Source organism: Phascolarctos cinereus, unplaced genomic scaffold, assembly GCF_003287225.1.
Source record: "Phascolarctos cinereus isolate Bilbo 61053 unplaced genomic scaffold, phaCin_HiC Scaffold_4;HRSCAF=312, whole genome shotgun sequence".
Taxonomy (NCBI): domain Eukaryota; kingdom Metazoa; phylum Chordata; class Mammalia; order Diprotodontia; family Phascolarctidae; genus Phascolarctos; species Phascolarctos cinereus.
Genome location: NW_027555847.1, coordinates 137,149,258 through 137,161,258, shown reverse-complemented (window position 1 = coordinate 137,161,258; position 12,001 = coordinate 137,149,258). Strand labels below are relative to the sequence as shown.

General features: G+C 41.7%; 1 protein-coding gene across 1 annotated transcript; it reads left to right on the top strand.

The window, feature by feature from the left end:
- Positions 1-8,495: 8,495 nt before the first annotated feature.
- LOC110214591 (gap junction gamma-1 protein-like) lies at positions 8,496-11,075 on the top strand. Its single transcript, XM_020995580.2, has 2 exons — positions 8,496-9,421; positions 10,621-11,075. The coding sequence occupies exons 1-2, from the start codon at positions 8,509-8,511 to the stop codon at positions 10,626-10,628; spliced, it is 921 nt and encodes a 306-aa protein (XP_020851239.1). The 5' UTR covers positions 8,496-8,508; the 3' UTR covers positions 10,629-11,075.
- Positions 11,076-12,001: the final 926 nt, after the last annotated feature.

The following is a 12,001-nucleotide window of genomic DNA, read 5'->3' as shown; positions in this document are numbered from 1 at the left end:
TCAGAACTATAGCCAGGGGGTTGAGTTCTGTTATGAAATCTTAAAGTCCCAGGAAAACATGAGATAGTGTGTTGGTGAAGAGCCATCTTATATCAAGTAACTGAAGTACTAGTCTATCAGTCTCCTCAAAATAGTTAAGCTCTCTAGCAAACAGAATAAGAACATAGGAAAATCAAGAAACTGAGCCCCACAAAGGCCCCATCCAGCAGGTACAGCTGGTACCAGAGATCAATCCATGTGGAGAAATGTTTGGTCAAAATCCAAGACATGAAAAAAATGATTTAGGGTATACCACTGAAGAATGCTGCTAAAGTTGTCTAAGTCTGAGAGAGAATGAAAAAGATAGAGGGGACCCAATTTAGTATTTACCCCTTTTCTTTCTATCATTCTAGCTTTGAAGGTCCCAAGAAAACAGCAGGCAGCTATAGGGCCTAATCTTTTAGGGGCCAGACATAGTCCAATTTTCCCTATGCTGCTGACCGTGGGTCCAGAATTAGGCATGTTGCCCAAGGAGACGTATTCACCCACAGAAAAGGAGAGTGAGTGTTCATCTATGGTAGCTATTTATTGCAGAAATACTCAGACTATCTGGATAAGAGACTGACCACTGATGATTAAGAGGTAATAAATAACCATATCATCACTGTTGCCTGCCTGCATTTGGAGCACTGTATAGTGAATTCTGGGGAAGACAGCACATCAGTGTAGTTTGGAGACGCTAAGATTTTTAACTGAGAAGAGAAAAAATTCCTTTGGGATGTTTCTCTGACAGAATTAAAGAAAACAACCTTATTGTTGCAGGTAATGCCTTTACCCTTTGTTCATAGGGGGCTTCTTGTACCAATGTAAATGTTTCTAGATACAAGACTCCAAATGAGCTTCCTATAGAAAAAACAAAAACAGATACTGAGTTGCAAAAGGACCTGGAGAAAAGTCTGGCACTAAGGAGTCAAAACCAGACTAAGGCCCTGAAATGGTTGCAAAGTCATGAAAGGGAAAGTAAACTCAAGCACTTTGCCTTTGCTAGAACTAGAGATATTGGTAAATTTGGAAATTACATGCATCAATGATTAGGCACAGAGCCATAATGGGAAAAAGCCAAACAACATATAGTTAGCCCTTAGTTGCACTAGAGAGCAGCGTAGCAGGGAACCATATAAACTAAAGTGATTATAAGTACTAAGAGAAGGTGGAACACATCAGATGAAGAAGGTTGCTTGCTAAATGCCCTGTAGTTGTTCTGGACTGTACAGGAGCTTTTCTCTGTGTGTGTGTGTGTGTGTGTGTGTGTGTGTGTGTGTGTGTGTATGCGAGCATATGTGCACGTGTGTATGGGTTTTTTTTGTCAGATTAAATAAAATCTGTCTTATATTTGATATCTTGCGAACTGATGTACTTATAGGAGAATTGAAGGATCTTTCTGAGAGAACTAAAAGGTAGATGCTAATGTTCTCAGGATTTCCTTGGATTTACTTGCCAGCCAGAGAGAAAATCTTGTGTGTGTGTGTGTGTGTGTGTGTGTGTGTGTGTGTGTGTGTGTGTGTGAGACAGAGAGAGAGAGAGAGAGAAAATTTTCCCAAAGGCATATCTAAGTCTATTATGATAGTGGCTAGTGCCCAAATGACATATAATTTACATGAAATTATTATAGTTCTATATTATATGATAAATACATGAGAGGTCCAAAAAGAATCATAAGAGACTAAAGAAGGGGAGGGGAGAATTGCTTTCAGCTAGTCAGTCAGAGAAGGCTTCAGGGAGACCTGAGCTGTACATAAAGGAAGGGAAGGATTTCAAGAGGTAGAGATAAGAAGAGAGGAAGGAAGCCATTATTTTAAGTACAAGAGTCATTGTTGGAGGTGGTGTAGTACCAGGAGTGCCCAGTGCCCACAGATGGTGAGGTGATTGAACTCTTGGTCAGAAGGAGACTACAAAGGACCCCTGTGCTAGCACTGGATGCTGTACCAGGCACAATTGGGCCATTCTATTGCCCATTGCCCTCTTCCAGGTCACAGTTTCAGGGCAGAAAGGAGCACTTGCAGTCACATGGGAGCAGAGATCCTTCCTGGGTGCTGGTAGAAGTTCCAGGGATGAGAGGAGTTGTGGTTACAAGGGAGCATGGGCCCTACCTGGCTAAGGACCAGAGCACAATCCAGGAGGCACTGACCAGATCATGGCCCAGAACATACCACCCTTGAAGCACCAAAAACTTTCAGACCCACAGATATTACTATGAAAATAGCAGGGCATAAAAGTAGTATATCTTTCTCTCAGCTGTATATGGCACCTTTAAAAAAAACTGGCCATGTATTAGGGTATAAAAAACTTACAAACAAATGCAGAAAAGCAGAAATATTGAACACATCTTTTCTTAGACCATAATGCAACAAAAATTACATTCAATAAAGGGCCTTGGAAGCAGAGATTAAAAATTAATTGGAAACTAGATAATCTAATCCTAAAGAAAGAGTGGGTCAAAGAACAAATCATAGAAATACAAATTTTATTAAAGAGAATGCCAATAAGACACATACCAAAGTTTATGGGATATAGCCAAAGCAGTACTTAGAGGAACATGTATATCTCTAAATGCTTATGTGTCAATAAAAGAGAGAAAGAGAAGACCAATGCATGGAGTATTCACCCCCCAAAAAAAAAAACACAACCCTACAAAACTAGAAAAAGAATAAATTAAAAATCCCCAATTAAGGGGCAGCTAGGTGGCACAGTGGATAGAGCACTGGCCCTGAAGTCAGGAGGACCTGAATTCAAATCCAGCCTCAGACCAAACCCTTGACACTTACTAGCTGTGTGACCCTGGGCAAGTCACTTAACCCCAACTGCCTAAAAATTAAAAAAAAAATTTTTAATCTGCAATTAAATATTAAAATAGAAATCCTGAAAATCAAAGGAGAGATTAATAAAATTGAAAGTAAAAAAAATCCCATTGAGCTAATAAATAAAACTAAGAGCTGTTTAAAAAAAAACCCACAACAGAATAGATAAACCATTGGTTACTTTGATTTTTTTTTTAAAAGAAGAAAACTGGGGGGGGCGGGGAAGCTAGGTGGCACAGTGGATAGAGCACTGGCCCTGAAGTCAGGAGGACCTGAATTCAAATCCAGCCTCAGACCAAACACTTGACACTAGCTGTGTGACCCTGGGCAAGTCACTTAACCCCAATTGCCTAAAATAAAAAATTAAAAGAAGAAAACAAAATTACTAGTATCAAAAATGAAAAGAGTAAATACACAACCCATGAAAGTGAAATTAAAACATTTATTAAGAACCATGTTGCCCAATTATATGCCAATAAAATTGACAACCTAAATGAAACAAGGAGAAATAGAATATTTAAATAATCCTGTCTTAGAAAAAGAAATTTAACAAGTCATAAATGAACTCCCTAAGGAAAAAAAAAAACAGGACAAGATGGATTTATGAGTAAATTATACCAAATATTTAAAGGACAATTCCAATATTAGATAAGCTGTTTGAAAAAATTGGTAGAGTCCTATCAAATTCTTTCTATAACACAAATATAATTTTGATACCTAAACCAGAGACAGTTAAAACATAAAAAGAAAACTGTAGACCAATTTTCTTAATGAATATTGGTGGAAAAAAATTTAAATAAAATACTAGCAAGGAAATTTCAGCAGTATATCACAAAGATTATACACTCTGACTGGGTTGGATTTATTTCAGGAATGCAGGGATAGCTCATTATTAGGAAAACTATAAGCATAATTGACCAAAGCAACAACTAAAACAAGAAAAATTACATCAATAGATACAGAAAAGGCTTTTGACAAAATATACCTATTCCTATTACAAACACTAGGAAGCATAGGAACAAGTAGAATTTTTCTTAAAGATAAGTAGTATCTATCTAAAACTAAGAGTGAGCATTATCTGTAATGGAGATAAAACTAGGAGTTTTTTCAATACAATTAGGGGTGAAGCAAGGATGTCCATTATTACCATTATTTCTCAATATTGTACTAGAAATATTAGCTGTACCAACAAGATTAGAAAAAGAAATTGAAGAAATAAGAATAGGCAATGAGGAAACAAAACAATCACTTTTTACAGATGATATGATGATATATGTAGAGAACCCTAGGGAATCAACTAAAAACCAGTTGAAACAATTAACAGCTTTAGCAGAGTTCCAGGATATAAAATAAACCCACATAAATCATCAGCATTTCTATATATCACTGATAACAACCAGCAGGATTTCAGTGACTCAAAAGAATCAATGAAAAAAATGTGAAGGAAGGTGGCCCTACCAAGTACCAGATTTCAAACCATATTATAAAGTGGTAATCATCAAAACAATCTGATACTGGCTAAGAAATAAAATGGAGTTATCAGTAGACTAGATTAGGTACACAATATATAGTGGTAAATAACCATAGTAATCTAGTATTTATTTGATAAACCAAAGAGCCAAGCTTTTGGGGTAAGAACTTGCCATTTGACAAAAATTAGAATTAAAGGAGAAAATTAGAAAGCAATTTGGCAAAAACTAGTCATAGACTAATTAAAATTAATGAAAGCTGGTTTTCAAGAGGCAGAGGAACTATAGACCCAACTGCCAAATTCACTGGATTGTGGAGAAAGCAAGGGAATTCCAGAAAAACATCTACTTCTGCTTCATTGACTGCACTGCAGCCTTTGTCTGTGGATCACAACACAATACCATATCATCTTACTTGTCTCTTGAGGAACCTGTATGTTGGTCAAGAAGCAGCAGTTAGAACCAAATATGGAACAACTGATTGATTTAAGAGTGGAAAGGAAGTACAGTAAGACTATATAGTGTGACCTTATTTAACTTATATACAGAGTATTTTACTGTTGCTGTTTAGTTGTTTCAGACTCTTTGTGACTCCATTTGAGGTTTTCTTGGCAAAGATACTGGAGTGGTTTGCTGTTTCTTTCTCCAGCTTATTTTATAGATGAGGAACTGTGGCAAGCAAGGTTAAGTGACTTGCCCAGGGTCACAGAGCTAATAAGTGTCTGAGGCCAGCTTTGAACTCAGAAAGATGAATCTTCCTGACTCCAGGCCCAATGCTCCATCCACTGTGCCACCTAGCTGCTCCATATGCAGAGTACATCATGCAAAATACCAGGCTGGATTAATCAAAAGCTGTAATTAAGATTACTGGGAGAAATATCAGCAATCTCAGATAAGCAGACAGTAAGCCTCTTGATAAGGGTGAAAGAGAAGGTTGTAAAAGCTGACTTGAAATTTAACATAAAAAAAATACAACTAAGATCTTAACAACTGGTCCCATCACTTCCTGGCAAATAGAGGGAGAGGAAATGGGAGTAGTGTCACATTTTATTTTTTTGGGCTTGAAGATTTCTGTAGATGATGGCTGTAGCCATGAAATTAAAAAACACTTGCTCCATGGAAGGAAAGCTATGGCAAATCTGGACAATATACTAAAAAGCAGAGATATCACCTTGCTGACAAAGGTCCATATTAGCCAAAGCTATGTTTTTTTCAGTAGCAATGTATGGCTGTGAGAATTAGACTACAAGGAAAACTGAGTGCCACAGAATCGATGCTTTCAAATGGTAGTGCTGGAGAAGACTTTTGAGAGTCCCTTGGACAGCAAGGAAATCAACTCAGTCAATACTTAAATTGATTCAAACTATTCACTGGAAGGTCAATACTGAAGCTGAAACTTAAATACTTTGACCACATAATGAGAAGACAGGACTAATTAGAAAAGATTCTGGGGCAGCTGGATGGCACAGTGGATAGAGCACTGGCCCTGAAGTCAGGAGGACCTGAGTTCAAATCCAGCCTCAGACCAAACACTTGACACTTACTAGCTGTGTGACCCTGGGCAGTTACTTAACCCCAATTGCCTTAAAAAGAAAGAAAGGATTCTGATGTTGGAAAAGATTGAAGGGGAAAAAAAAGGAAAATAACAAATGCTGGAGAGGATGTGGAAAAGTAGGTATGCTGATGCATTGCTGGGGGAGTTGTGAACTGGCCTAACCATTCTGAAGAACAATTTAGAGATATGTCCAAAGTGCTATGAAACTGTGTATATACCAGTTGACCCTGGTAATACCACTACTAGAGCTGTTTCCCAAAGAGATCAAAGAATAAGGAAAAGCATCCATATGTACAAAACTATTGATAGCATCTCTTTTTGTGGTGGCAAAGAATTGGGAACTGAAGGGATGCCCATCAATTGGGGAATGGCTGAAAAAATTGTGGAATATGATATTGTACTGTAAGAACGGAAAGAGATGGTTTCAGAAAAACCTGGAAGGATTTGTATGAGCTGATACAAAGTGAAGTGAGCAGAATTAGGAAAACATTGTACACAGTAATAGCAGTATTGTAACAATGAACTGCAAAAGACTTAGCAACTCTGAACAGTATGATGATTTACAATTCCAAAGCACTTGTGATTTAAAAAAAAAAAGCTATTCACCTCCAGAGAGAGAACTGATAAACGTTGAGTCCAGATTGAAGCATATTTCTTTCACTTTATTTTTCGTGCTTCCTCCACCTCCCAATGTGGCTAAGGTGGATATGTTTTGCATGACTTCATATGTTTATTGAGTCTTGCATTCTTGCCTTTGCAATAGGTGGGGAAGGGGGAGAGGAAGAGAGAGAATTTGGAACTGAAAAAATTTAAATGTGAACACACAAAAGTATAAGGGGTATCTTATAGGGTGGGAAAGAGAAGGATATCAAGGGGACCTCAAGTACTCCAGTTTAATTATATAGACTGTGTAAAGAAATATAGACTGTGTAAAGGGGAAAAATATACAATAAAGACTAAAAAGTTGGGTTGGGGGCAGATCAGGAAATTGTAAAATGTCAGGCTAGGGGAATTTTATTTTATTCTGTGAGCAAAGAGAAGCTACTGGAGGCTTTTCTAAGATGCAATATGATGTTGTGTATTGTTGAACTTAAGAGTGGGGAAGATCTACATTCAAAGCCCACCAAGAGCTGTCTATGACCAAGAGCAACAACCTCTCTGAACCTCAGTTTTCTCATCTGCAAAATGGGGATAATAATAACTGTAAGGACCTTACTTTGTAAGGCTATTGAGAGGCTCAAATGATATACTGTACCTAAAGTATTCTGGAAACTTTAAAGTGCCATATAAATGTTGGAAATCATTACCTGCTTAGAATCCCTTGAGGTGGTGGGCAGAGGAAGGGGAACCCCACATCTCCTAAAACTATTCGCCAAGGTGCTAACTTCATTTTTCTCTCCACATTCTTATGGAATTTTAGAGCTGGAAGGAACCTTATAGATACAATCCTCCTTTATGTCAGAGGAGGTAACTGTGACTAGGAATATGAAGTGATTAGGACAAGTAAGTTTAAAGCGTGGTTGAAACAGGACTCAAAGCTAGGTCTGCTGATTCAAGCTCCAGTTCTTTCCACTATCCCTACACTCCTGGCTCCGACAATTTTAATTATCTGGGGTGGGATTCGACTCATCCAGCATCCGGGATGGGGACACAGCTTCTGCTGCAGGCTCGGAATACTTGATTTCTGAGCGTGGGATCCAAAGGTTCTGCAGAACCTTGACCAGGAACTCAAAACAGACCTCGGAGAACCAGGACCTAATCTGGCCGCCCTCCCTGGCGGGGCGGACGCCTTTTGGAACCAGACCCAGGGGAGGGACTGAGGATTTGAAGATGGAATCTACCCACCCGCTGCGGCTGCTGTAGCTCCCCTCTTGAGTGCCTAGGCTGAGACAAAATTCAAGTAGGAGGTGTGCATGCCCCAGGGAGAAGAGGGAGGAGATAAGGAGTCTCCGAGGCGATGCTGGTGGGACAGGGCGGACCGCACCGAGGGTCAGTGGGTGAAAACTTTCGGAGCAGGACGAACACTCTTTCCTGGCCTCGCCCCCAAATCCATCTTTTTCCTGCCCTTCTTTTGCCCCCGCGGCTGATTAGAAACTAGCTGCAGCTTCCTGGGAAGTGGCGCCCGAGCCTGGGACAATGGGACAACCAGAGCGCCGGGGCTCCTCTGCTCTCCTCCTTTCCCTGCCTCCCTTGGCCTTGTGCCCTCCACTCCACTTCCACCACGCCCCCTTCTCTGGACTCTTCAGCCTCAGTATTGTTCCCAAACTCCTAGCCCCCCACGCCCAGCGCCCGCCTCACGGTTGGGGGAGGGTGGTGAAAGGAAGGCACAGCCTGAAAGGGGATCTGTTCCCGCCACTTAGTCCCTCTGAAATACCCTGCGAATCCTGCACTTTCCCTGCAGGTCTTTCTGCTACCCCGGCTTCTGACTAGCGTGGGGAACTGGAGAAGAGGTTGTAGGTAAGAGAGGGAGCGGGGTAATGGCCTGGGATTCAACTTGGGAACGTGAGGGTCGGGGCCCCAGGGGATGGGGGAGGATAGTACCCAGAGGAGCAGCCTGAAGTGAAGCGGGGGGGGGGTGCGGTGAAGGCGGGTACCTTCACTTGCCCCTCGGTTCTCAGGTCGTGGAAAGTAATTAGGAAGATCGAAGATGAGCTGGGCCTTCCTGACGAGGTTGCTGGAGGCTGTGACCCAGCACTCCACCCTGGTGGGGAAGCTCTGGCTGTCCGTCCTGGTGGTGTTCCGCCTGGTGCTGCTGGCTGTGGGTGGGGAGGCCATTTACCGGGACGAACTGAGCGGATTCGTGTGTAACACCCGGCAGCCAGGCTGCCAAAATGTTTGCTACGACGCCTTCGCACCCCTCTCCCACGTACGCTTCTGGGTGTTCCAGATCATCCTAGTCACTGCACCCACCGTGTTCTACCTGGGCTATGCCGTGCACCATTTGTCCCGGCGCCAAATGACCCAGGAACAAGAGGAGGAAGAGAGGGAGCCCATGATCAAAGAGAAGTCCAAGAAGTCCGCTGAGGATGAAGCCCACGATGGTCGCCGGAGGATCCGCAGGGACGGCCTCCTGGGAGCCTATGTGGGGCAGTTGCTGATCCGATCTGCCTTAGAGGTGGCCTTCCTGATGGGCCAGTACCTGCTCTACGGCCTGGAAGTGCCTCCCTCCTATATCTGCCAGCGCAGCCCTTGCCCCCACACCGTGGACTGCTTTGTATCTCGTCCTACTGAGAAGACCATCTTCCTGCTGGTCATGTATGCAGTCAGTGGCCTCTGCCTCCTGCTCAACCTGATTGAGTTGCTGCACCTGGGCCTGGGAAGCATGAAGAATGGGGGATACAGTTCTGCCGCACCTCCGCATTCCAAGGGTTTCAAACAGGAGCTGGAGCAAATGCAGAAACAGCTGCATCTGGTCCAGAAGCAAATGGACGTGGCATTGCATCTGGGCACACCTCTGGCAACAGCCCCTGAGTTTTCAGGTCGGCCTCCAACCTACAATATCTCTACTCAGCAAAACCGCCCCAACCAAGCCCAGAAAGAGACCCGGCTCTCCAAGACAGGTATGTAGGGATAATGAGAGCTGAATCTTAATCCAGGGCGCTCTTCCTTCTTGTGAAGCCAAAGATCAATAACATTTTTGTCTTAGTGCTTCCTTTTTCAGGGCCTTCCTGGTGCTCCTACCCAAGGGACTTAAAGCCATTCAAAGTGCTTTTCTTGAAACTACCTTAGGCTGGCTTCTCATAATGAAAAGAGTATAAGGCTTGGGCTTGGACTCAGGGATTTAAATCTCTTCTCCTTCACCTACTGCTTGTAAGTTATTTAGATTTCCCTAGGCCCCAATTTCCTTACCTGCAAAAGGAAAGGATTGGACCAGATGATGTCAAAGGACTTCACTAGTTCTAAATCTATGGTCTTGTTATTCTACAATATAGATGACAACTAACCTCTGAGAGGGTAAGATTTAGCACATAAGGTGTAAGTGGTAGAGGTGAGATTCAAATCCAGTGTTTCCTGTCTCCAAGTTGGCCCTCAGGCTAATCAGTGAGCCAAGCTGCTTCTTCTAAATAGAACTCCACCTACTCAGCCCTGTCTCCCCCACTCCCCCACTTCTCATCTCACCATCTGTTCTTTTTCATGCAATGCTAGTTCCTTAAAGGCGGTGATTTGGGTCTTTTGTTACCCTCCCCAACCCCTCCCCTTAATGTTGTGCACTGAATATAGGAATAATTTATGTAGCCCGGTAATGGCATTTTGGAACCTTAGCACTCAGTTCAAGGCAAACTTAACTAATTCTTTCTTCCTCTCCAAACCTATTTCCTCACTTGTGAATAAGAAATGGTAATATTCCCATGGAGTTTTTTTGAGGAAAGTACTTTGTAAACCATAAAGCATCATTTGCTATTATTACAGAAAATTTCTTCTATAGGACCTCTGTGAAGTAGGTAATGCAAGTAGTACTGTTGCCATTTTACAGATGGTTACTGTTGCTCACAGTGGTAAAGTAACTTGATAGGACTCATTGAGCTCAAAGATGGCAGGAGGAAATAGAAACTACACCTCCTAAGGCCAAGTTTAATATTCTCTTCTCTGTTTAGGCCCTGTTTATTGAGTTACATCCACAGTCCCTGTTCATTTTTCCTCTCTAAGACTGAAAATGAGGCCTTTTAAGCAATTAGGGAACCTGAATCTCCTTGACCAAGTAAGCTAGGCATAGCCCTTCCTGGGTACAGTGTTGTTACTGTTATCTTATTCTCCACAGAGCTGTGAGCTACAGGAGATGTTTCTTGTTCAACTGCGATTGGATCTCCACACATGATGAGGAGAAATGAGAGCCTTGGGATCCAGAGGATTAAGGGTCTGAGAATCTCCCATAAAAGCTTTATATTTTTAGTATTTTTGTACCTTTTGAGATATATGTGTGCATGTGTATATACATATATGTACATACATATGTATGTGTGTGTATACATGTGTGTACCCACATAGCCCCAAGGGAGGTGGAGGGATAGGCCATGATGGCCTTGTGGCTATAATTCTCCTTAGAGATCATTCCCTCCATCCTCAGTCCTCCACATCCCCTTCCCTCCCCCTTCCCTCATACCCTAGAACACTGAGTTAACTGGACAATGAACCTGGAAACTTGAAACCTGGATACTTGAAACTTTGATCATCTCAGGGATTTACCCTACAAACGTGGTGCCATTTGGCATTGAAGCCTGAAAACTTTACCAATAAAGACTTATTTTGTTCTGTCCACAGTTTCTTCCATCACTAGATCTAGATGTGGCTGGGGAGTGAGTGAATCACAGCAAAAACCAGCACAAAATGATAAACTGGGTTAAGTGGACTTGAGTGAAATATTGAAGTTTGAAGAAGTTTGCTAAGTGGGGGCTCTTTCCCATTCTGTTCACTTTAGGTAGTACTGAAGCTCTCTGGCTACTCAGAGCCAGCCCTGTTGGTACCTCCTGAGTCCTTTCTGAAGTACTACCCCTTGCTTCGCTGGTACTCCTCTCTTCCAGATTATGCAATTATGCAAATCTGGCAAGAACAGTGCAGTAGAATAAGTAATGGGGAGAAAAACCTAGGAACTTGAGTCCCAAATTTGCCACTTGCTAGGTTTATGACCCCAAGTGTGTTTTCTCATCAGTAAAGTATGAGATGATGAGAATTATATATATATGCCATGCTTACTTTATAGAGTTTCTATGATGATCAAATGAGAATGTGTGTACAGTGCTTTATAAACCACATATTAGCTATTATAAGTAATACATATTTCCCTCCTCTCAAGAAGAATGGGCCTAACATCAGCAATTCTCAGGAGAAATAATAATTACCTATATTCTGTGTATCTTTCTCACAAGATGGGTGGGCATGCATGGATTTCTGTCTATTTCCTTGGAGGGAGTTACCCATATAGATAAGATCAAAGATCCTGTGGAATATTGGTTTACATTTCTATATCACTGTACAATTAGAAAATGCTTTTTATATATTATCTCACTTCACCATGATTTTACAAAATATGTCCTATATACATTTATTCAATTTAAAATGAAGAATTCTCCGAGAGAGAATAAGTGACTTGCATAAGAGGACAAAGCTGGTAATCCCAGATCCTAGTTCTTAAACTCTCCTGT

Bases quoted from the DNA above. Each gene is read 5' to 3' on its own strand.
- LOC110214591 (XM_020995580.2), top strand. From the start codon at position 8,509: ATGAGCTGGGCCTTCCTGACGAGGTTGCTGGAGGCTGTGACCCAGCAC.